This window comes from Arvicola amphibius, chromosome 3, assembly GCF_903992535.2.
Source record: "Arvicola amphibius chromosome 3, mArvAmp1.2, whole genome shotgun sequence".
In the NCBI taxonomy this organism is placed as follows: Eukaryota; Metazoa; Chordata; class Mammalia; order Rodentia; family Cricetidae; genus Arvicola; species Arvicola amphibius.
The window spans coordinates 117084013-117110612 of record NC_052049.1 but is presented as its reverse complement, the minus strand read 5'-3'; the positions used below and the strand labels follow the sequence as shown (position 1 = coordinate 117110612).

General features: G+C 44.7%; 1 protein-coding gene across 1 annotated transcript; it reads left to right on the top strand.

Moving 5' to 3' along the window:
* On the top strand, positions 1 to 26600 carry Htr3b (5-hydroxytryptamine receptor 3B). The gene is made up of 9 exons (XM_038324369.1): positions 1 to 46; positions 5305 to 5465; positions 14925 to 14969; positions 15243 to 15352; positions 16018 to 16185; positions 16828 to 16987; positions 25149 to 25359; positions 25467 to 25649; positions 26365 to 26600. The coding sequence occupies exons 1-9, from the start codon at positions 7 to 9 to the stop codon at positions 26598 to 26600; spliced, it is 1314 nt and encodes a 437-aa protein (XP_038180297.1). The 5' UTR covers positions 1 to 6.

The following is a 26600-nucleotide window of genomic DNA, read 5'->3' as shown; positions in this document are numbered from 1 at the left end:
AGTGCGATGAGTCTTCCGTGGTCCTGCCTCCTGGTGGCTGCTGTAGGTAAGTCCTGCCCATAGTTAGACTGGGCACTGTCTTAGCTCTCGCAGTGTGGTGTCCCCACGGAGCGGGAACACTTCAGAGTCATTCCTTTTTATTCATACTCTGTTGAACGCTAGTCCTAGGATAGAGACAAGCGATATGTCTCTATGTCCCCTCCCACACACAATCATGCACAGCTATACAGCATCGTGCCCTGGGACTTTATACAGGTGAAAATTCACCCTGAAACATTACAGTTGGTGGGCAAATCTTCATGTCTGAGGAAATCCGGCTCACTGTGGTAATTTGCATTAAGCATGGGGCAATCTCTTTCAGATATGAACGGAGAGCAGGTTTTAGGATCCTAGATAGCCTTGGCATTAATATAAGCCTTTAGCTGAGCAGAGGAAGAGTCCCATGGATATATCTCAACTGTAGATGCCTGCATACTGTTTAGATACTTCAGTGTTTAAATCCAGCTTTACAGAATCTATAGACGTGGCTAGTATATTGCTAACAGCAGCTGCAAAAACATGCAAGTTTTGAGTGTGTGATTTCTCTCAAAATACTTTAGAGATTGTATGTGTTTTAATGTATGAAATGATATTTCCATGGTAACATTCACTATATATATATATTGAACTGTTTTAGTTAGGATGCAATTAATTTCTTAAAAAGAGTGTAAAATGAAGGATCTGTGGGAGATCCATACCCACACCTGGGTATGCATCATTCTCTTCTTCTTACATCCCCTTCTCTAATCCAGTGGTTCTCAACACATGAGTCGTGACCCCTTTAGGGGGCCAAACCACCCTTTCACAGGGGCTGCCTAAGACCACCAGAAAGCACAGATATTTACATTACAATTCATAACAGTAGCAAAATTACACTTATAAAGTAGCAACAAAAAATAACTTTATGGTTGGAGGTCACCATGACATGAGGAACTGTATTACAGGGTCACAGTGTTAAGAATGTGGAGAAGCATGAGGACTAATCTGTTAAAGTGTCTTTTCCTACACTCCAACTGTTTCTGACTTCTAACATGCTACTTTTTTCCAGCATCCCCCTCATGCCCTCCCTCTCTGTGGGTGCTCCTAGAATTTGGGTCTGAATTCTCAAAGTTTAAAATATAACTGCAAGTAGTTATGCAAGTCAGTTATAGAAAGGAAATAAAGACATTTGGTAGCTAGAAAGCTGGGAATTTACAGAGAAAGGAAGAAAACACTGGAAATGATTTTTTTCTTTCTGTTTGGTAGAGAAGAAAAATAGCACAGATATCCTGAACATTTAACTTCAAGGATAAAAGCCTATCTTAATTATAAGAGTAAAATAGAGGAAATTTCATTAATGCCAAATGGATTTCTTTGCAGAAAATAACTATCAACATGAAAATAAGATAAAATAAAGAACCGACATCCAGAAGCCTCAGGAGATCCTTCTTACCAGCTTTCCCTCTGATGTTCTGTGCTCAGCGGGACAGGAAGAATGTTTTACCAGGGTCTAATGGCTGAGGCCTCCTCGTAAATCACACGGAGGGCATCTGTGGCAAAGGGATCTGACATTGTACTACAGAGTTGACTTGTAAACAGCAGAACTGGTTTTTGTCCTCTGCACTGAGCGGTGCTAGGGATTAGGCTTGTACACCTACAGCCTCACTATTCACTGACCCACATAAGTCAATTCATTCTTTAGGCAGTTTTTCAGGGCCTTATGTAGCCTGGGTTAGCCTTGAACATACCGTAAACCTGAATGCTGAACTCTGATCCTCCTGCATCCACCTCTCAAATTCTAGGCTACAGCTGTGCACCATCTCGTCCTGGGTATGTGATGCCGAGGGAGGGACCCACGCTTTCATGTGTGCTAGGCAAGCACTGTTTACGGGTCCTCACCCTCATACCCTTAGGTTGGTTTTTATCTGGAATATTCACGGAGATCAGACTGTGGAAGCGTAATGTGTAACACAAATGTAAGATATTATCAACCCAGAAAGCACCGGCTCAGGAAAGACCACTGGCTGCTTCTGCTCAGTAATAGACACTGTGCAGGGTGTATCGGTTTTCCTTCCAAGGGCGTATTCAGTGCTGGTCCTAAGGTCACTATAGTGTCATGCCTACGAGGCTGTTCTCTGAATGCAGACCAGCTGTGCTTCAGCGCCAGCCCTTAATTTGGAAGCTATAGCCCTGGGCATACTTTCACTGAATCTGTAATAATTGTGCCTTCTTCACACACACACACACACACACACACACACACACACACACACACACACTCACCAAACCCAAACAAAACAACAAGTGAAAAAGAAAGAATGCTTTTGTTGTTGTTGTTGTTGTTGTTGTTGTTGCTGTCATTTTTGAGTAGGGACTCAGTCTTTAGTCCAGTCTGGCTTGTAACTCAGTATGCAGTCCAGGCTATCCTCAGATTTGTGATTCCCCACCTCAACTTCTGAGGGCTGGGATTCCAGACATGTACCACCATGCCTGCCTTTGCATTCGTATTGTCTTTTTAAAATCTGTTCACCCCCAAATACTTCATAGCTCAGTTCCTAATAGATTCATTCTCCAGAAACAATACAAGTGACTTAAAGGAAGCTGGTTATCTGGACCTGAGGAGACAGGCCAGGAATCTCTCCTGAGCCCGACGGTAGCTTGCATCAGTGTCTATGGAAACAGCCTTGAACTTTGAGTCATTTAGTGCTGTGTGAATGTCACATTAGCTTTCAAGGGGGCATCATTTGCTGCTAATTAATGGTCACTTAAATCCTTAATCTCTCTCCTGTAATTGATCTTTCTCCTTGGGCAAATTTGCATTCATAGTAGAAATGCAATTTATTATTTCCTCCCAGCTTATGCCAGAACTCGGTTCTCTTTGCGTTTATGTGAGCTTACTTTCATTTGCTTTTTATCTTTCTCTTTATTCCTAGTCCTAGCCTGCAAAACTTTCTCTTTGTACCTAGGCTTTTGACACCTTCTAGAAAGCATGGGTCTATCTTCTCCAGGACACCATAAGAGTCAGAGAGAGAGAGAGAGAGAGAGAGAGAGAGAGAGAGAGAGAGAGAGAGAGAGAGAGAGAGAGAGAGAGATTATTTGGGTCCCTTTGAGTGGAGGGTACAAAGAACGTACCTTCACCTCTCAGCATTATAATTTATCCACGTCTATTTCCTGGGTTGAATCATGCCCATTTCAGAATTTCTCCAACTGAGACTTGAATTGGGGATTCCCAAGAGAGGGAAAAAAAAAACAGCTGCTGCCCAAAGCAAACTTTGTAGGGGATCATGGGACTGCCTGGTTTGATACTCCCGACTTCCCCTCCCTGGGGTACAACAGTGAGCAATGTTCTCAGATAGAGAGTCACACCGCATGTTTTGACAATAACAATTCACAAAGACCTTAAAAATGATGTCCCGTGAAAGCCACCCACCTTCGTCCTGCATGCCCAAATAGCTGATCCCACCCTAAGCTTCTTTCTGGGTGAACAGTCAGGGAGTTAAAATGCTCATTGAGTTCACAGTTCTGATGATAAGGAAAGTGTGTTTCTCTGCCCGCTACCAGCCCAGGATGACAACTCCAGCATCGTCATTGGTCGTTTTGGTTTCCACCTCCCTGACATTGATAAAATCATAGAAATTGCTGCTTGTGGTGGCAGGTAGCATGACTTAATTCATAAAGACACGGGTCCAAACAGGATTGTTGCACAGGGAGAAGTGATCTCATTCACTTTCCTACTGGATTCCTCAGACCTTCAGGAATTCATCAAAATAGGGCCAGTCCACACGCAGGACACCTCAGACAGCTTTCATCCCGGGCAGTATGGGAGGGGAGGTGTGCAATTTGCTTTAGCCCAATGACTTATCGAAGCTTCAAATTCCCCAAGGATTGGCGAAGCTTGTGAACAAAATATCTTTTTGCAATTCAGAGAGAGCCCTCACAAATCTGTCACTTCCAATCCCTGGTGTTTGTTTCCCTTGCTTGCTTTCTCCTGCCTCGACACCAATCGTGACTCCTAGCAAATCAAGATTCCGGGATCAGAGGAGATGATTGTTTCCTGAAGCCAGGGAGAATTTTCCCAAAGCAAAGATCTCATTTTTCTGACAAGTACATTTTAGTCAAGGACAGATGGTGTGAGAAAATAGATTTTTCAGTGGAAACAAAAGAGCATGAATTGAACTCTCATTGACTTCATTAGGTGGAAATCCATGCCGATCTTTGGGATCAATGGATTGTCCATTGCACATGGGAAATCAAAAGAAAGAAAGGAAAAATAAAATACAGGCCTGGGGAGGCAGCTCAGTGAGTAAGGTGGTTTTGTTTCAAAGTGTGAGGTCCTGAGTTTGAATCCCCAGTGTTCATGGAAAAAGCTGGGCATGGCTCTGTATGACCTATAACTTCAGCTCCGTAAGGAACAAAGACATGAGAGTCACAGGGGCTTGCTGGTTGCTAATTTAGGTCCATGCTCAGTGAGAGATCTTGTCTCAGGGGAGTAAGTCAAAGAGTGATGGATTGGGACACCCAGTGTCTTCCATGTGGTACATGCACCTGCCCACACTCACAAACACAAACCAACACGGGGTTAACTTTGGGCTAAGGGTGTAGGTGAATTTTTCATCATACAGCAGAGTACATGACAGGAACAGAGACAGAATCCTGTCTCGGCATAAGCACTGTGAAATGGAACTCAAGGTACCGTTTGCATTCCTGAAGATGAAGTCGCTTTATGTATCTTTACAATTCAGTCTCGTTTGAGGGAATATTCTAATTTGTTTTCCTGTTGTGTCATAAACGCCATAACCTAAAGCAGCTTGTTCATCTTGCAGGTTACAGTCCCCTATCAAGAAAAGTCCTTAAGGCAGGAACTGAAGCAGATACCATTGGGGGAACACTGCTTACTGGCTTGCTCCCAGACTCTGGATCACTTGCCATTCTTAAATGGCCTAGACACCCTGCCCACAGATGAGAGTGCCCACAATGGGCTGCACCCTCCTGTACCAATTAATAGTCAAGACGATCTCTCACAGACATGCTTATAAGTCAGCCTGCTGGAGGCAATTCCTCATTTGAATTCACACCAACAGCCGAGATTAGCCCTCACAGGGATCTTGGGCTGTCAGCTTACTTTAAGTAAGTGTCTACTAGAAAGCCCACCCACTGGCTGTGAATTTGGACAGCCTGGAGTCAGTTGACTGTCGCACAGAGAGCCACCATGTCCCAAACGGTCTGTCTACTGCTCTCTAAAGATGCTCATTGTCTTCATCTTCACAGCGACAGCTTTCTTTTTAGGTATCCTAGGCACAGCGACTCCCCATCCCAGGACTCCCTCTCTGCATCGTCTCACCAGGCAGCTCTTACGGCGGTATCACAAGGATGTCAGGCCAGTTTACAACTGGGCTGAGGCCACCACTGTCTACCTGGACCTATGTGTTCATGCTGTATTGGATGTGGTAAGGACTAACCTGCCCTTTCTTGCTCTTGCTGTTCTGGTCGGTTGACTGATTGAATGATTGATTGATTGAGACAGGTCTCATGTAGCCCTGATTGCCCCCAAACTCACTAAGGATGGCACTGTGCTTCTGATCCTTCTGCCTTTGCTTCCTGAGCACTGAGACCACAGGAATAAACCTCCACAGCCAGCCTCTTGTCCTCCACGCTTTATGCAGAAGCCTGGACAGAGGTCTAGTCCTAAGACTTTGGCTGAACTGCTGGTACTAGGAAGAGTCTGCATTTTTTGGAGATGGAGCTGATTTACGTATCTTTTCCATTGTTAGTGATAATGGCATATTATAGTAGACAACCAGGTCTGGGGTTGCAGTTGAATGGTTGAGCACTTGCCTGGTGAGAGAGGGTTTGCTTGTTAGATCCAATACTTACTGTCTGAAATTTGAAAAAGGAAAAAGAAAAATCTCTGCCCTGATTATTGCGAATGTGTAAAGGGCTTTTTCTCGACTGTTATCAGAAGGTGGGAGGACTCATTTGAGACCCTATCAAAAACAACAACAACAAAACAAACGAACAATAAAAAACAGAAACGGGGGCTGGAGAGATGGCTTGGTGCCTAAGAGTATTGGCACCACTTCAGAGGTCCCGAGTTTAATCCCCAGCAACCACATGGTGGCTCACGACCATCTGTAATGAGATCTGGTGCCCTTTTCTGGCCTGCAGTCATACATGCAGGCAGAACACTGTATACATAATAAATAAATAAATCTTTAACAAACAAACAAAAATAAAACCTTGTTTCAGCTCAGGGTTTTGGAGGTTCCATTCCTTGGTTAGTGGGTTTCATTACTTTGGGGCCTTCAGCAGCACTTACCACAGGAACATGCCTCAGAGCAAAGGCGGAGAAGGGCAGGAAGGGTCCAAGTCCCCTTCAATGGCAGATTCCAGTGAGGAAGAGACCTCTTACCAGGCCCCACCTTTTAAGGGTTTCATGGCCTTTCAATGGCACTACTCTGTCCACCCAGCCTTCACACTCTATCCTAGGTGGGGCTACTATTGCTGTGATAAAAACGCTACCACCAAAAGCAGCCTGAGAGGAAAGGGTTTATTTCATCTTCCAACCGCCAGGTCACAACCCACACTGAAGGAAGTCAGGACAGGAGCTCAAGTATGGCAGGAACCTGGTCATGAAGGAATGCTGCTCACTGGTTATTCCTCACAACTCCCTCAGCCTGCTTTCTTATACCCAGGACCACCTGTCTCGGGTTGGCACCACCCACACCTGGCTGAGCCCTTCCACATCAATCAAAGAAAAAAAAATACCCTGAAAAATTTCCTACAGGCCAATCCTATGGAGACATAGTCTCAGTTAAGATTCCAGCTTCCCTGATGACTCTAGCTTGTGCCCAGTTGGCATAAAAGTAGCCAGCACACTCTGTCTTCGGAGGACACTGGATGTCCTCTTAGCGCGGCCACCACCATAACAAAGCTGCCTGCCCCCGGTGCACCGTCATCCCAAGGCTATGCCACTCACTGAGCTGTCTACAGACCGTGTGAGTGTGAGTGTGTGTGTGTGTGTGTGTGTGTGGTGTGTGTGTGTGTGTGTGTGTGTGTGTGTAAAGGCATGCATGCCACAGCACATATATAGAGGTCAGAGGACAACCTTGGGTACTGGTCCTCATCTTCCTTACCATGTTTGAGAAAGGGTCTCTCTGTTGTTTATTTCTGCATATGCCAGTCTGGCCTTTGGGCTTCTTTCTGGGGGATTCCCCTCCCTCTGGCTCCATCCACAACAGGGAAACTGGAATCACAGTTCTTGCTAATGTGTCTGGCGTTAAGTGGGTTCTAGCATCCACGTCTGACCTTTCCTCTTCTGTAACTGAGCTGAGTCCCCAGCCATACTCTCAACCTTTATAATTCAAGAAAATCACAAACACGGAACTACATATACATGACCTTCGACCTTTGATCCTTTCTGTTTGCTTGATTTGGTTTTTTGTTTCTTTGTTTGTTTGTTTTAGAGGCAGCAATCTCAAAATGTAGCCCAAAGTGGGCTCCAGTTCTTAGCAAATCCTCCTGCCTCAGCCTCCCAAGTATTGAGATTATAGCCATAAACCTGTATTTCACGTTTTTTAAAAAAAAGGCTAGGTTCCCCCAAACATGGTTATTTAGTCCACTACAAGGCCACAGTGGGCGTGGCAGCCACAGATGAGCTGCCCCTTCATGTCACTTCTCCCAGGCTCGTCTGCTATGTGTAGTGACAGTCCACTCCCTGCTGCTGCTCTGTAGTATTCTAGGTCATTGCTCTTGTGTTTCTAACTGGTCTGAAAACCCATTTTACCTTGTGCACTTGCCAACACTATGCTGCTGTTTGTTTCTAGAATTCTGGTTTTGTTCATCTGTTTTTTTCTATCCTTCCCTGGCTCAGGTATCTTATACATTTTTAATAAATGTTAAAAATGCTTTTAAACATTTGTAATATTTTGTTTTTGTTATTTAAGGTTTGGTCTCATGTAGCTCAGGCTGGTTTTGAACTCACTATGTAGCTGAGGATGTCTTTTAGCTCATGATTCTTCTGCTCTATCTCCCAAATGCCGGGATACGATACTCTGATTATATCTCCCTCCATTTTTCTGCATTAAATCACAGAATTTCCTATTTTTATGTGTGTTTGGTTTTTTTTTAAATAGTTTTATTTAAATTCATTTTATGTGCATTGGTGTGAAGGTGTCAGGAGCCCTTGAACTGGAGTACAGTTGCTGGCTGCCATGTGGGTGCTGGGAATTGAACCCGGGTCCTCTTGAAGAGCAGCCAGTACTCTTAACCTCTGAGCTATCTCCCCAGCCCGTGTGTTTGTTTTTTAAGAACAGTATCTTGCTGTGAAACCCAGGACTGTATGGAGTTCTTTACATACCTTAGACTAGCCTGGAACTGGTAGCAATCCTCCTGCCTCAGCTTCCCGTATGCTAGGATTTTAAGCATGGTAGTGCATGCTGTAACCCCAACAGTCTGGAGCCAGAAACAAGAGTATCAAAAGTTCAGGGCCAATCTTGGCTACATGGCAAGATAGTGCCAGCCTAAGATACACAAGATTCAATCAATCAATATTCCCAAATTCCTCCTTTCAACAGCAAATTTCACTTTTCCTTTTTTTAAAAAAAAAAAAGATTTATTTATTTTTATTATATGTGTATGAGTGATTTGTCTTTGTGTACTACTTGCATGTCTGGATCTGTGGAGGCCAGAAGATCTGATCCCCTAGGACTGGTGTTATAAACACTTATGAGTCATCATGTGGGTGTGGGGAAATGAACCCCAAGTCCTCTGGAAGAGCAGCACCTGCTCTAACCCCCTGAGCCATCGCTCCAGCCCCTAACTTTCTCTTTTCTCAGTCTGACTTTTCCATAACCTAGTGAAAGGACCAGTCTATCTAGAGGGGGTTGTTTAATTTAATGCCAAGAGAATCCTCACCTGAAAGGCCTAGTGTCACCCACTCCTAATAGATAACCCCTTTAAGGTCCCTTTCTTAAAGTCTCTTTTTAATTGGATATTGAACTAGAATTTTGGAGACTTAATTTCTTGTGGCTAACGCGTCCCCTGGCTAGAAGGGATACAGTTCCTCACCCTGTAGTTATCAGTGGATTATTATGGACATCTCGCTTCCTGGAGTCCAACGTTAAGCATGATCTGAATAGCACTCGGGAGACTGAAACAGGAGGATTGCTGTGAGTATGAAGCCAAACCTGAGAGACTGCAAGACATTCTATCTCAATAAATACAAACAAACCAACAAATAACTAAATGGCACCCAACAAGAGCTACGTCATGTGAAACATCAGGGCAGGTGGATAACAAGCCCTAAGAAGAGGTTAGGATGGCTCTCAGTTGCTTCCTTAACTTTTTTCTTTGGATTTTATATTGATTAAGATAAAGTAGAACTGCTCAGCTTTGCCTTCAGTGGCTTATTTGGAGATAAATATAGAAAAAATAAGGTCTTTTCATTAATATTTTCCCTTGGAACAAGGATGTCCAATTGAACTTTTAAAATCTAGCATTTCCTGCCTTGGTGAAAGAAAGCAAAAACATATTATTATTATTGTAGATAAGGAAAAACTGGAAAATATGGCTCTCCCACCCCATGTTGTCACATACATTTGTTTGTTACTGAACTGGGTTACACATAATTCACAATTAGGTTCAGTCAATTCTTTCTGTTCTTTTTTTTGAGTCAATTTTCTTTTGTATGTGTGTGTGTGTGTGTGTGTTCAAGCATATTCATGCATGCGAAGTTATGTGCGGGTGCTGTGGATGCTTGTGGAAGCTAGAGAGTAACCTCACTGCCATTTCTTAATATATATATATATATATATATATATATATATATATATATATCTCCTATGTGTGTGTGTGTGTGTGTGTGTGCGCGCGCGCGCGCGCCCGCGCACGCGCATGCTTGTGTGTTCAAGTCGCAATGGGCAGTGTAAGTCAGTTCTCTCCTGTTATGTGTGTTCCAGCTTTGTGGCAGGCATCAAGTTGCTGAATCATCTCACAGGCCCTCAGCGATCATTCCTCAGATGATATCAGTTATCATTCCATCCACTTTATCTGTTTTCTTTCTTTTCTTTTCTTTCTTTCTTTCCTTTTTTTTTGTTGGTCTTTTGAGACAAGGTTTCTCTGTGTACCTCCCTCTGGCTCTCTTGGAACTCGCTCTGTAGACCAGGCTAGCCTTGAACTCACAGAGATCTGCCTGCTTCTGCCTTCCTGAGCGCTAGGACTAAAGGTGTGCACAACCACCGCCTGGCTTGTTCTCTTTTTAACAGAGTCTCTCACTGATCTGGAACTTCCCAAGTAGCCTAGACTGGCTCACAGATGAGCCAGTCTCCACCTGTCTCTGCCTCCAAAGCTCTTGAATTTTAAGGGTGAGCTTCCAGCACTTTTCATTTTTTTTTAACATCATAGGTTCTAGAGGATTGGACTCAGGTCTTTCTGTTCACAACTGTCCTTTTTGTGGCTGTGATAAAACACTGACCAAAGACAAACTGGGGAGGAAAGGGTTTGTTTGACTTACAGGTTACAGCCCAGCAAGAAGGGAAGCCAAGGCAGGAAACTGGAGGAAGGAGTTAAAGCTTACTGCATTTCTCCTCCTGGCTTGCTCGGTTTTTCTTCTTTTCTTTTCTCTTTCTTTTCTTCCCTCCCTCCCTCCCTCCCTCCCTCCCTCCCTCCCTCCCTCCCTCCCTCCCTCCCTCCCTTCTTTCTTTCTTTCTTTCTTTCTTTCTTTCTTTCTTTCTTTCTTTCTTTCTTTTGAGACAAGATCTCTCTTCACAGTCCTAGCTGTCCTGGAACTCACTATGTAGAGCAGGTTCTGCCTCCCAGTTCTGAAGTTAAAGACTCCTCTAAGCCTAGCTCTTATATAGCCCAGGCCCATCTGTCCAGGGATGATGGTACCACCCAAAGTGGGCTGGACTCTCTTTCATCAGTCAGCAATTAAGAAAACATGCCCCCAGATGTGCCCCCAGACCAATCTGATGGAGGCATTTCCTCAGGTGAGATACCCCCTCCTATCCAGGTTTGTGTCAATTTGACAACAGCTGTATGCCAACCAGGCAAGCAAGTGCTCTCCTGAACCGAGCAGCTGTTCTACCACCCAACCCTTTGAGTTCTGGGGCTATAGCGTGGGTCACAACAGCTACACATCCCTTAAGCTGTTACAAGTTTCTTGATAGAAAGTCTTCGTTCTTTGTGTTATTTCCCACCACATGCATTGTGATTTATTTTTACTTCCAAGATGCTAGATCAATACTGTAAAAATAGCTAGTGACTTAAAACAAAACAAAACAAAACACCGACTCTAAGTTTATCTCTATTGATGACTAGGTTACTCCGGAGACACTTTACAAATGTCACTATTATATGTAGATGAGCCAGACAAAGGTAGTTGCAGCCCTAGGAACAGTTCTGAGGGTTCTGCTAAAATCGCTCACAGATTCTGTCCGGAGGAAGATGCTCCCGCTGTGAATAGCGAACTTGTCGGATGCCTCTGCCAGCAGCTGTACTGCTAGCAACTCGTGCTGAATGAAGCACGCGCAGCCTGGCTCTCGTCGCAGCACCTCGCCTCCCGTCGCATGTTTTGCCTCCTGTTTTGTTTATGGAAAAGCCTACAGTCTTGTCTTCGAATTTCTGAGTATTACGAGTTCCTTGGGGAAATCTGATTATAGAGATAATCTACTCAACAGTGAAGAGTTCCAATTTGTTTCTATTTAGTTTTGTCAATTCCGAATTCCGGATACCTTTGTATTCCAGTCCATTGACTGGAGCCTCCCAGCCAGACGTTCAAGCATCTGTTTCCATAGTCTCCGGAACTAGGAAAGATAAATAAGAATGTGAGGGAATTATCTGTATATTTGCTAACCACCAATTTAGATCTAAATAGACTCCCTCTGTTAGGAAGACTAATGAATTCCAATTCTCGGAAATATCCTTTGCTTTTAACAAGCAAGATGGAAGGTATCGAAAGAAAAAAGAGAGGCACGCAGAGGGAAGAGCTGTGAATAATGCCACCAGAGAACCAATTACACTCACCAGCTGGCATTGGGAAACTTGTTTCTTTGACAAAAAAAAAAAAAAATTGTTAGTTTTAGCCTCCAACTACTTTTTGACATCGCATTCTTTAGGACTGAATGATGACTCTTCCCAGCTACCCCCATACGATTCTAGAACAAAAAAAAAGGGTAAATATCATTTCTAGGTGTAAAACAACAAAGCAGTAGGCAAGAAGAGGAAAATGAGTATCAATATGGCTGGCAATTGAGTCAGCTGGACCAAATGAGAGCAGAAAGGAGCCATGGGAACAGGGAAGTCCTCTTCCCAGCTATCCAGATCAATGAGAGGCGTTTATAGGGTGCTAGGTCAGTGACAGAGAAACCAGTAAGGACAATGGAGTTACTGAAACAAGATAATATTCCTATGAGACCCTCAGCAGCTAAAGGAGCTTGCCCCAAGCCTGAGGAACTGAGCTGCATCCTCAGAGCCTAAGACAGAGGAAGGAGTGAACCCGGTCCTGAGGCTCTCCTCTGACCTGCACACTCACACTACAGCACGAGTGTGCCTGTGCACAGGCACACAGACGTAATCCTGTGAGCATAGTTAACGACTGTTTCCATTAATATAAACTGCATTTTGGAGTTTTACAAATACGTGTTTGTAGGGAATCCTCATCGAGTGTCACTAAGCCTAGCATTACTTGAGTGAGTATGGCATGATCTATTCCAGAATTACTTGGCTCATACATTTCCCAAGGAAGTGAAGTGAGTGGTATCCTCTAATCTTGGATTCTCAATAGAAGACTTAAAAAAAATAAAAACTTCCAGAACCCCTGCTGAGCCAATCTTGACTGGGGGTCCCCACTGGTCCTTCTACAAGCTGTTCCTTGGGGAAATATTTGTGAATTCCAATCTTTTCACTTTGCATCCCACTTTAAAACCTGCCTCTCTCAAGTATCTATTTAAAGTCCATAAAATCTGTAGTTCCCGTGAGTTCAAAGCAGCCTTTGTTGAGCCTGGAAACAGGGTTCCTTATCTGCTTGCTCTTTCTTCTTTCCTGCTGTACCTAGAAATGCATATTCAGTAACCACCCACTTTCTTGACTGTAAAAAGGGGAAACTTTAATCCGAAAAGTTAATTGGGTTTCCTTTGGGCTTGGGAGGTAGCTCAGCTGGGGAGCGCTTGCTTGGTGTGCAAGAAGCCCTGGGTTCTTTCCCTCACCCTGGCATAAACTGGGCATGGTGCATGCTTGTAGTCCCAGCACTTGGGAGATGGGGCAGAAGGAACTGAACTCAGGTCTCCTGCAAGAGCACTCTCAATCACTAAGCTATCTCTTCAGTTCCCTGATTAGCTTTTAAAGGCTGGGTCTCACATATTTCAGGCAAGCCTTAAGCTACTTATATAGCTGAGGATGACTTCGAATATTGGGTCCTCCTCCTGCCTCTGCCGCTCGAGTGATGGGACCACAGGAGTGGATCACCAAGCTCAGCTCTAACGAGGTTTTACTGAGCTTGTGGTTCAACTTTGACACTTTACTTAGCAAGTTACCCATCTGCTCTAGGTCTTCTGGTCCTCTGGCATGCAGTTGTTCATGGGGTCCCATGAATGTTTGTGTTTGTGTTTCTTTGGTACGTGTTGTGATGTCTGGGGGCTGGTGAGATGGCTCGGTGGGTCAAAGCACTTGTTCCCCTGACACACACACAATAGAACTCACAGTAGAAGGTGGGAACTGACTATTGAAAGTTGTTCTCTGACTTCAACACATGTGCCTTGGCATATACATGCCCACACAACTTGACACACAATAATGATGATATTTAAATGTTTTAATGCCTCATTTTGCCAACTTGTGATCCATTTTTATAGTTAATAGTTGTTAGATACGATGTGTGTGGAATAACCCTTCTCTTTCAGTCTCCAAGAACATCTTATTTTTGGATTGTCCTTTACTAGGTTAGATGTGGAAAATGCTGGTAAAGAGGGTTTTGTTGCTGTTGTTGTTACTGCTGCTGCTGTTTGGGCGGCGGGGGGGGGGGATCTTTAACAAAATATTACCAAGGGGCTGGAAAGGTGACTCAGTGGTTAAGAGCACTGGCTGCTCTTCCAACGGATCTGGGTTTGATTCCTAGAGCCCACAGATAGCTTACAGTCATCTGTAGCTCCAATTTCAAGAAGTCCAATGTCCATTTCTGGCTTTCATTGGCACCAGGCCTGAATATGGCGCACAAATATACATGAAGGCATGTCTCACCCACATTAAGTACTTTAATTTAGAAACCATCACCGAGTTATTGCAGACATGGAAAAACCGCATCTGTTGTCAAGAAAGTGTACCTCACCTGTATTGAGCTCATCAGTCTGTTTCATAAGCAGACACATTTAAGCACAAAGTAACTTCATAGAGATGTCTGCATGTGTCAGTGCAGATAGCTTTCATTGAAAGATTATGAATAATATCTTGATTATTCATAGAATAATCTTTATTCAATAATCTTTATTCAAGTAGAAGCTTGGTCTCATCTTTTCAGCTCAATATTGGCTAAGACTTACATATTATTTTTTTTCAAGTTTGATTAATGGCAGAGTAACTAATTAAAGCAGGAAAAGAGATTAGAAAATCACTCAAAATGTTAAGTGCTGTTAGAGCACTATTTTGTCCTGGATAATAGAGCAACATGCAAAGCCACAGGTGTGCAAGATAAGCGGGAGCTGAGGATACTCGGGTATCAAGGAGGCTAGGTAATGTTTTTAAAATCAGCTTTGGTTGGTTGGGTTTGATTTTCCTCCCTCTTAAATTGTCAGATGTTTGCGCTTGCCTCTGATAATTGATGTGCTGAGGTTTCGTGGGGATGTTCCTGCACTTGCCTTCGCTTGCTCATGTGCTCAGATTCTGTGCGGATTTTTTTTTTCTTTTTTGCTCTGCAGGACGTACAGAATCAAAAATTAAAGACAAGCGTGTGGTACCAAGAGGTAATCCATTCATTCTCCTTCCCCCTCTGCATGCTGGCTTCCTGATCAGGATCTACCGCAAAACGTGGTTATTCTAAGGAGGAGGTACTGCCTCTAGGGATATAGTCCCTTCGCCCAGAGAGACTACATTCATTCAAGGATATAGCTGTAGAACGGATTTCCTTCCCCTTATCAGAGAACATCACAGGGCTGATGAACTGGATCAGTCCGCAGTTATGCCCGTGCACTTAAGCTTTCTCATGTTGCTGCTTCCTGCTTGACTGCTCTTAACAGGTTTGGAATGATAAGTTTTTATCCTGGAACTCTAGCCTGTTTGATGACATTCAAGAAATCTCTCTCCCTCTCAGTGCCATCTGGGCCCCTGACATCATCATCAATGAGTTGTAAGTGTTCTGGGGGTGTATTTCTGTGACCTTTGGGTTGATTCACCTTTTCGGGCCAAATGCCAATTACTTTCAGTCATTGTTGCTATACTTTGGTTTTCTCTGGTTACTGGGGTTATACTATGGGGAATATTCAGAATGGAATTGCCATGAGTTGACATTATTCAGGATGCAGATTTGGAGGCTAGAGAGATGACTTAAGAGTTAAGAGTAGTTACGAGTATGTCCTGCTTTTCCAGAGGACCAGGGATTCAGTTCCCAGCACCTACATTGGGTAGCTCATAACCTCCTGTAACTTGGCTCCTGGGGATTTGATGCTCTCTTCTGGTCTCTGTGAGCATCAGCATTCATGTGAGCATACCATCCCCATGTCTATGTATAATTTAAAATAAAATAATTCTTTTAAAAAGATACATATTTGATTAATGGTCTTGGAGTTATTGTTTATGTTGTAGCTGTAGCAGGTGAGTTAATTGATGAGACTTGTTATTTCTGAGAGTGTCTGTAAGGGTGACACCTCATGGGAAAATATCATTCTATCCTTTTTTTTTCCCCCTAGGTCTTACTTTGGGTCTCAGGGTCACTACCACCGCAGAGTCAGTTCTGCGTATGTTTGGAACAGACTAAGGTCCTCTGCATAACAGGTTCTCTTGCGTTTCCTGTAGTGTGGACCTTGAAAGCTCTCCCGACCTCCCCTACGTGTATGTGAACTCTTCTGGAACCATTAGTAACCACAAGCCCATCCAGGTGGTCTCCGCATGCAGTTTGCAGACGTACGCCTTTCCCTTTGACATCCAGAACTGCAGCCTCACCTTCCACAGCATTCTGCACACAGGTAAATGAACCACAAGAGACGCCGTCTGCCGGCAACACCTAAGCTGTGTGGGCATACATAGGTGAGATGATATTAACGTCAGATCTATTTTATTCTTACACATGGCTGATTGTTTAAAAATCTGAACCTCAGCTGGATGTGGTAGCACATGCTTGAAATCTCAGCACTTTGGAGGTGGAGGCAGGAGGATCAGAAATTCAAGATCATCCTTGGCTGTAGAGAGTGCTTGAGTTTACCGGGGACACACAAGACTGTGCCTCAAAACAAATGTATTGTTGCAGTGTTTTTTCCTAGAATTCAGACAGGGTACAGGGTTGTAACCGGTGCTTTTAACTTGTTATTATAACATCAGGATTCTATCATCATTGAGGATGTTCTAAAAGCCACAGAACACGCTTCATACACTGTGGAGAGCAGGCTTCAACTTCAAATTCATAGTTTAATAAAAGATTAAGCTACTTTTGGTCCTCCCCCACCCCCGCCTCTACTCTGTAACTCAGACACTGGTGATACTGTGGATGTGGTCAGGATAAGAGGAAAGGCTCAAACTGGGGGTTGGGAAAGTGGGGGATGCTGGCTTCTGCTTCTCCCCCAGGAAACCCATTGTTTCTGGGTTGGTTTTTTTTTTTTTTTTTTTTTTTGTGGAAGACATAGACCTGGGCTTCCTGAGGACTAAGGAAGACATCGAGAATGACAAAAGGTCATTTCTGAATGACAGTGAGTGGCAACTGCTCTCAGTGTCCTCCACGTACAGCATCCTGAGGAACAGCGCTGGAAACTTTGCACAGATTCAATTTAACGTAGGTTCTCCTTCCTACCCAGTGCTCACGTCTCCGAGGTCTGTGGCCTTCTCTATTGAGCTGCGGAATCTGCTTTATTGCATATCCTCATTATTACCTGAGAATAGCATGTTGAGATGGCTCTGCCCATCCCCCTGAGCTGCAGTATTTGAGAGCAGAGATCCCGAGCCACCAGGTTACCACCATAATCTACAAGGGAATCAGAGAGAACAGTGTGTAGACTCCAGAGATCTGACCCACCTCACAGCAGAAGCCTTCAAACCTTTTGGCTTACACAAACATTATCACTTCTAATTGCCACTGAGAATAAAGCCCAAAGCAGTGTACACCATCAGCATTACAAGGAATTGAAAGAAAACAAAACGAAACAAATCAAAACCTGTCTCATCAACATAATTGTCCCATTTTTAATTGAGAAAATTATCAATTAATTTCAGATGCAGATGCATAAAATGATCATATTACTAACTTGAATATCCGAAGGAATTAGCCGGTAGTCATCTGCATGACCCACAGAAACAATGAGTGGGGCTGGGGACATAGCTGAGTTGATAATTTACAATAAACCCTGGGGTTTATCATTGGTACACATAAACCAAGCTTGATAACACACATATGTGATTCCAGCACTAGGAAGAGACCAGAGGATTAGATCGACTTTGAGGCCAGCCTGGGCTACATGAGACCCTATTTCGTAAAAAGAAAGAAAAGGAAAGAATAGGGAGGGAGGGAGGGAAGGAGAGAGGAAAGACAAGAGAAAGAAAGAAACAGAGAGAGAGACAGAGACAGAGAGACAGAGAGACAGAGACAGAGAGAGAAACAGAGACAGAGAGACACAGGTAGAACAAGTAGCTTCAGGGTCAGAGGCAACAACGGCTGACCAGGCCATGGTGGAAGCCATGGTACTCTAATGCATGCCTGGGAGTGCTCTTGGTCAAACTGTACCCAGGGAAATTTGTCTGTCTTGAGCTCTGGGAGAAGGACAGTGGTGCTCACCACTTTTCCTGCCAAGCTTCTGTTTCTCTGGCTTTCCTAGAAAACCACCTTGTCATGGTCACGGGCAGGCTCACATCACCAGGGGACTCTCAACGCTAGAACTCGGCAGAGAGCCCTGCTTTACTGCGCAAAGTGAAGGTGCTATTTGTGACAAGGCAGGAGGATGGTATCCATGGCAGAGAATAAATTTAGTTGAAAAATAGGTACTCCAAACAGGTCAGGAGTGCCTGTGACGTGGATCTCTCCAGAATCAAGCCTTGGGAATGAGGAACCTGCAGGTCAGACTGAGGGCTGTTGCAGAGAGTGAGATCAGGGTTCCTGAGGGCATGAGTGGCCTCCATTGCCTGAAAGGTGTGTGTTTTCTAGAAAACTGGTGAAGCCAGCGCCTTAAAGCACTGGGGTTTGAGCCTCCCTCATGGCTACTCCTTGGCTAGCAGCCCATCACAAAACACGCCTGTAGAGCAAGGGATCAAGGGTGTCCACTGTGGCCGGCCTGCCCTCTCTTCTTTGTTTCGTGATCCTCGGGCTCAAGCAAGGGCCTTGCTCACACTCGGCGAGCATTCTACCACTGAACCACATCCGCAGCTCTTGTCCACTCGTTCTCAGAAAGAGAAAGAGAGTAGGGGGAAGAAAGCTTTTTTTTTTTTTTTTTTTAAATTTCAATGAGTTTCTTGGCTAAGAGTAAACACCTCATTAATTTTAAAGATATCAGCCTGCAAACATTATTAATGCAGCCCAAATAATGGAGAGCATTAAAGGGAAATGCGAGGGAATGGCAAGTGCAAGGTGGAACCAGTCACCTACCAAGCACTCCACGGAGTGCTGCACACATCATTACCTACACTGCACGGAGACAAAGGCGTGAGCGGCAGGTAAATGGGAGTGTGAGTGTGGGTATACCCTTGTGTGTGCGCGCTCTCTCTCCAGTTACACGTTACATGCCACCCTTTCCCTAAATATTAGCTTGTCTTCTTGAGGGTAGCTGGACCCATTTGGAATAAGAGAAAAGGCAAGCACTGCTTCCTGAGAGGTGTCCCTCCATGTAGGAACCATAGTCCGGTTCTTCTCTGTTAGGGTGTTTCTATGAAGGCATGCTGGAGGTAGGGATACATGCATTTTATTTCATGCCCTGGAAATTTTCCCCAAGGTGTCTTTGCCCTGGGGGTCAAGGTGGGTAATCTGACAAGGCTAGCTTTCACTTGATTCTCTGGAACCAAATCCCCCCCAAAATCCTGAGTAAAGTCACAGATTATATTAGCCAGACTCAGAAGTGATCCTGCAGCTTTGGAAAGACTCACATGTTCCAGAATGCTTGCTGGTTTCCATCTCTCCCAACCTCTACACCTTTCCATGGCTGCCATGTGCCCCATGCCTGGCTTCATTGTTTTCATACCATGTAAGACATTCTACATTTAGCAACCAAGGCATCCTGGTGTCATTTGAAAGCCCTTGGCCAGTGTGGTAGCATTTGGAGTTTAACTCTGTGCCAACAGTGCGCTCACTGGTGTCCTGATGGTAAAGGACCATCTTTCTCTTAATCTAATCACCTGCTGTGTCTCAGACCAAGCTGGGGACAGTTGGAACAGGCAAGAGAGACAACATTCTCTTCAAAACACTGCATCATTCCACGCTAACACACACAGCTACCATCTATCTGGCATCAAATGCTCGGGATGGCCTTAGGGCCAGTTGACGCAATCACAATACACTTGTTGCTTATTCCAGGGTACAACTGATGTTTTAGAATCCAACTGCATTGTACAGGAATCCCAGACAAAGCTCTTCTCCCTGTAAGGATGTTTGTGTACAACCTGGGACCCAATCCAACAGCCATGGGAGGGGATATTACCTCCAATACGTTATTAGAGGTGCTGGTTCCCAGAAAACAACAGGATAGACATTTGGTTTCTGTATAACCTTGTAGGAGTGGGCAGATGTAGGGAGAAAATCTAGAAGTCATTTTGTATGGAAAGAGCCAATCAAGATACCCTGATACTGAGTGGAGACTCACCAGGCACTGGAAACCCAGAGAGTACTGGGGAAATGAAAAGGGAACTTGGGAGAAATGCCTCGCTCAGTCTCTTTTTCTAGCATGATTCTCATGTCTTTTCTAGATTAGGGTGATTTTATTGAGATTTCCATTGAATGCTCTAAATTTAGGATCCAAAGCGTTCTGGTGTCCTTCAAAAACTCTTGATCAATAATATGGATGCAGGCAGCTCATACTTGACAGGACACCCTTCCAAGGAAGAGAAGGGAGGGAAAACAGGAAGGAAGGGGGAAGCTTGAACTCTAGAGCCATCCTAGGGTTGCTCAAGGAATGTGGTAATCACAAGATTTCTGTTAATCCAGCCCGACCTACAGTCTGCATCCCCAAAGTCCTTGCTCTGGGACAAGGCTCTTGCTTAAAAGGCAACAACTTTCCCATTCCTTCTGAACCAGGGGTGTGAGGAGGGATTTGGGAGGGGAGGAAAATGGGCTTCTGTATGGAGCATGAGTCTGGGCGTCAAAATTCCAAGTATGTCATAAAGACGGTCATGCAAAATTGAGTACTGGTGGGGTCTACCATCAAGGAGGCAATTAGAGGCTAACCTTGGGGCCTATTCCATCTCCAAGGAGCTCTCCACACACGCATTCTGAATTAGATTGATCTCTTTCATTAACATCAATAGGCTCCAAATACCTTTGTGTACTTATTATTACCTGGCTTTAATGGATAATGAAATTGTGGCATAATATTGCTAACACCTGAAGGGTGTCTAATGGAGAACACAGGCTGAAACTAAAGTGCTTTTTCTTCCTTTTCTGTGGAATTTAAAGGCACCAGTTCCTCTAGTCCATTAGGAATGATGGGCTCTGTGTAGGGCAGGCTTACAGAGAACAGTGTCACGCTGAGCAGGTGACACATTCCTCTGAGCAGAAGCAGGAGTCATGGGTTCTCAGGTGAGGTCCATATGAAGACCGACCCCAACAGGGCGCCCACCATTTGGGCTAATCTCACATCTCCAGTTGATTGAAGCTGAAGGTAGCCTTAATAACCGATTCTGATGGAGTTCAGGGAACATTTCAGCATTAATGATTGTTGGAGTTTAATCTCTGTTGCTGGGGCAAAGCACTGTGACCAAAAGCTTCTTGGGAAGCAAAGTGTTTATTTGGTACATACTTCCAGGTTACAATCTATCACCAAAGGAAGTCAGGGTAGGAACTTAAGGCAGAAACCATTAGAGGGACTTGGCTTGCTGGCTTGCTGGCTTGTTGTCTGGCTTGTTCATTCCCAGGCTCATGCTTAGCTAGTTTTCTCATACAGCCCAGAACCACCTGCCTAGGGATAGCGCCACCCACAGTGGGCATCAAGTAATAATCAAGGCAATCTTTCACATACATTCCCACAGACCAATCTGATCCAGACAATTCCTCTGTCAAGGCTTTCCTCTCAGATGACTCTAGGCTGTGTCAGAAAGACTAAGCTAGCAAGGACAATGACGGACATAAAAGGTACAGAGATGAGTGAGAAAGGCTCTTGGTATCTATCATAGACATCAAAATCTGCCCAAGGAGCTATATAGCTCAGTCGGTAGATCATTTGTCCAGCATGGAGGAAGCCCTAGGTTCAATCTCTGCATAAAATAAAGGTTAAGCTTAGAAGACTTTAGTTAGTCATCATGCAAATGAGATAGGGACTCTGGTTTTGGTTCATTCTGGAGCAAGATTTATTTCTGCCCCATAGACTTTTCAAACTCTAGCCCCCAGAGTACAGCTCCCAAACTCCTAAGACCAGGCTAGGACAGGGACTTGTCCTACTTATGCCACGATGTCTCTCGTATTTCCAGTAGTATGTCAGCAGCCTCCTCATGCCCAGTGTTTGCTGGACAAAGGAAAAGAGAGCAGACAATCAGTTGGGATAACAATAAAAATTTCAGAAAGCAAAAATAAAATTAGATGTTTGTTTTATTTTTATTTCATTTTTTGTTTTGTTTCCACTGTACCAGACTTGTAGAGGACATTGATTCTTAGAAGCCATTACCTCTAAAGCAGGGAAAAAGGTGGCTACTTTATTCTAGAAAAAAACCCCCAAACTGTGGTACTACTTGTTTTCTCTTAGGAAAGGTAACATCCTTGTTAAAGACAGGAGCATATCCGGGAGGTAGTTTTAGAGGGCGTAGTCAGCGTTCCAGTTTCATAAGATAGATGGAAATTGGGAAATTTCTTTGTTTTACGTCACAGCAGAAGCTAATTATCTAATGGGCTACCTGTGTCCTTCCCTTCTGCTCTCAGTGTCTACTGAGACCCAGCGGAGGGCCATGTAGGTGCACAGGTCAAAAGCCCATGAACCTCACAGTTCTTCTCAGACCTCTCTCCCCTCCCTTTAGCCTGAGAAGTCTATACTTCCTTGGAAATCAGGGTCTTTGAGGACCCATACCACTCACATTTGGTTTCAGTCCAGATGTGTGTTTTATATCTGCATCTGGGCAGAGAAGAACATCAGCACTTTATTTCAAAAACACAACAGCTCAATTGTACCTAGGATGTTTGACAAGGCAAGGGCACACTGCTTCTTTAAAAGGAGGTGGTTCAGTTGGTAGAGTGCTTGACTTGCAAACAGAAGGACAAGAATCCAATCCCCAGAACAGGAAAAGCTGGTGTGACTCTGTACTTGTAATCCCAGTACTGGGGAGGTAGAGGCAGGCAGATCCCTGGGACTCCCTGGCTAGACAATTTAGTCTACTTAGTAAGTTGCAAGCCAATGGCAGGCACTGTCTAAAAAGAATGTAGGTGGTTCCTTTGGAATGACACCTAAAGTTGTCTGGGCCTCTGCATGCACACATTTGTATGTACACACATACCCCCCTCATACACATGTATACATACATCACACGTGCACATACCAAAGAAAGGAAGAAGGAACTGAGGCAGGGAGGAGTTGGCTGCCCCACACAGGATCACATAGATTTACATACATAGGTTCTATTTCCTTGACTACAGATCTGGGCCCTTCCCCCTTAACCAACATGCCTTGTGCTTTTCTTTCTTTCTTTCTTTCTTTCTTTCTTTCTTTCTTTCTTCCTTCCTTCCTTCCTTCCTTCCTTCCTTCCTTTCTTTCTTTCTTCCTTTCTTTCTTAAAGAAAACAAACTATCTTTTTTGATTTCACATACCAATCCCAGTTCCCAGTCCCCCACTCCCATTCCCTCTACCTTCCTCCCCACCCCACCCCCATTCATTCCTCAGAGAGGGTAAGGCACATTGCTTTGGGGAAGGTCCAAGGCCCTCCCTACTATATCTAGGCTGAGCAAGGTATCCATCCAAAGAGAATGGGTTCCCGAAAAGCCAGTACAAGCAGTAGAAATAAATCCTGGTGCCACTGTCAGTGGTCCCATAGTCTGCCCCAGCCATACAGCTGTCATCCACATTCAGAGGGTCTAGTTTGGTCCTATGCTGCTTCTTTCCCTATCCGGCTGGAGTTGGCGAGCTCCCGCCCTGTGCTTTTCTTTAGGGTAATACTCATAGACTTTTTTCCCTTTCTCATGCAATCTCTGCCATGAAGTCTCCAAGGGTGATCCCACTTTCTTCCCCCTACCTGACCAGGTATGACCGCTCCAACTCCCACTCTAAGAGACCAGATCACCAGCATCTCAATGCCCCTCCTCCTACCTCACCTCCCAAGGTTGTCTAAGTCACAGCCCAACAGAGATGCAGGTTGATGATAGTTCATTGTGTTGTTTTTTTTTTCTTGTTGACTGCACTTTGGTAGAAATGTGTTTTAACCGAATTATTGCAAAGCGATGTGTGTTGCACTGGTGTAGATATTTGTAGCCAATTATGTTTACTGTGAAGGACAACAGTCAGATTACAATGCACCAAACAGCTCTGGCCTGCCAAGCTCCACTGAGTTGGGCCATGGTCCCAGATCCAATGACTAGGGAGCCTCAACTCTCATCAACAAGGTGTGTGAACTCCCCCAACCAAGCTGTCCCCCACTCCATCTCAGGCCTTTGTACCTCCTTTCTGTGCTCATTTCTTTGTACTTTTCTCCCAGAGCAGGATGTGGAAATGAGAGAGAAAAAAAATTAGTAAATGCCTCCTCTTCCACATCTTGGCAGATCCAGATTCGTAGCTAGGCTGTAGCTAAAGAGTGAGCACCAGGAATCAGAAGGTATGGGGTTACATTACACCTTGGCCACTGACTCAGCTTCCTTAAGGGTACAGAGTAAGGTTATCTATCCAAGAAGATGATAATGAGAATAAAATAAATGATACAATAGATGGAAAAGCCTCCAGCACATGATCTAACACATAGAAAGTAGTCAAGTGTCACATTGGCAAATCCAAGAGACAGGAGCTGTTAAACAGTGTGCTGGTGCAAATCAAACAGCGAAGGGACCAGAATATTGGTTTGCCCCATCAGGCTTTACTGAATGTCCACCACCAGAGAGGCCTTATTGTCAGCCCTGAGGGGAAATCACCACCTCAGAGAAGGGCCCTTGATCTTGCCTTTACCTCCCCAATGTTGGGATTACAGGTGTGTGCCAGCTCACCCAGTTTATGCAGATCTGGGGCTAGAACCTAGGACTTTGCCCATGTTAGGCAGGCACTCTATCAACTGAGCTACCCCCCAGGTTATAAGCCCAGGATTGGTGGACAGACATGGGCAGATCCAGAGAACTCATAAGCAAGCCAGCCTAAACAAAGTGCTGAGCTCTGGTTCAGTGAGATACCCTGTCTCAGGCAATGAGTCAGAGAATGATAAAGGAAGACACCTGGCATCCTGCTCTGGATTCCACATGCATATAAATGGACACGCATCTGCATGTGGTCACACACACACATGCAACATTGTTAGGTCTATGTGAAAATTTTTCGTCTTTTTGAATCACAAAATAGTCGTGTGTGTGTGTGTGTGTGTGTGTGTGTGTGTGTGTGTGTGTGTGTTTTGTTTGAGACAGGGTCTTGTTATGTAGTCGAGGCTGGCTTCCATCTCATAGCAATCCTCCTGGTCCCGCTCCCCACATTCTGAAGTTACAGGCACTTCCCAGCACACCCAGTTGCCTCAAATATAAACTACATAGTCATTTTGCAATACTCACAGGGCTGGGTCTTAAGGACTATGGGCTCCGCCAAGTGTTAGACTGTTTGTTTCGATGGAAGAGCTTCCTCATCTTCTGCCAGGTGGTGATTCGCAGATGTCCATTGGCCTATGTCGTGAGCCTCTTGATTCCTAGCATCTTCCTGATGCTAGTAGACCTGGGGAGCTTCTACCTGCCCCCCAACTGCCGTGCGAGAATTATATTCAAGACCAATGTGCTGGTGGGCTACACAGTCTTCAGGGTCAACATGTCTGATGAGGTGCCGAGGAGCACGGGGTGCACGTCTCTGATTGGTAAGCAGCTCAGGTGTCATCGAACACCCCCTTAGAACCATTCCTGGCCAAGATCTGGTATTGCATGAATGGTAGACTGAATGCAGCTAAATCTCTTTCTTTTCCAGGGGTCTTCTTTACCGTCTGCATGGCCCTCTTGGTTCTCAGCTTATCCAAGTCCATCTTGTTGATCAAATTCCTTTATGAGGAGCGACACAGTGGACAAGAACGGCCTCTTCTTTGCCTTCGAGGAGACTCTGATGCAGATGAGTCTAGATTACACCCTTGGGCTCCAAGTGCTGAGACAACAGGTTTGTGAGAAGCCTTGTGATCCCCACCCTGTTTGCTTTGTCATGCTGAGCACCTGGGTTCTGGGGAAGCACCCAGCCAGTCTGGCCAGCACGAATAATGGGATACTCCAGCTTTTCAGCCCCTGTTCTGAGTTTGAGATTTCTTCTGCAGACTGAAGGTGATTTCTTCCTGGGAGGTCATTTTAGCTTGAAGGTCAGGCTTTCAGGCACCTCTAGTAAGTTTCATTTCTACCACAGTGACTGAGCTATGAACTCAAAAATTGTAGCATTCTGGCATACAAGCATGTTTGCACACACAACATACATCACCATACACACACAGACACTTTACACTTTATACACACACATCACACTATACACACACATCACACTTTACACACATGCCACACATCACACTATACACACGTCACACACCACACATCACACTACCTACATACACACACATTATACATCACACTTCATACACACACACACACACACATCACACTATACATACACACACATCACACTACATACAGAAAGGTGGGAAGGAATACAAATGGTTGGGTTCTGGTTGCTTTATATAAAGAAATTTAAGAACTATCTATCCTAGCTCAGGAAATCTCCTAGATAGATATAGCCTACACACACCTCTCGTGACACAGGACAGCTCTGCCAGGTTCTCTGGGCCTTCCCTGAGCACAGCTCATCTAGAGTGTTTTCCTCCACCACACAGAGTCCCCTGTCCACCAGGAGCACCTGGTTCAGTCAGATACTCTGCAGGAAGTCTGGCTCCAGCTCCAGTACATCAACAACTCTCTCCGGACTCGGGATCAGGTTTACCAGAAGGAGGTGGAGTGGCTGGCCATCCTGTACCACTTTGATCAGCTGCTCTTCCGAATCTACCTTGCTGTGCTGGGGCTCTATACTGTCACCTTGTGCACTCTCTGGGCACTGTGGAGCAGCATATAA

Excerpts from the sequence above, each read along its gene's own strand:
- Htr3b (XM_038324369.1), top strand. The coding sequence starts at position 7 with ATGAGTCTTCCGTGGTCCTGCCTCCTGGTGGCTGCTGTAG. Across the intron at positions 15,353-16,017 it reads GACATCATCATCAATGAGTT|TGTGGACCTTGAAAGCTCTC; the intron begins GTAAGTGTTCTG and ends CGTTTCCTGTAG. Across the intron at positions 25,650-26,364 it reads TCCAAGTGCTGAGACAACAG|AGTCCCCTGTCCACCAGGAG; the intron begins GTTTGTGAGAAG and ends TCCACCACACAG.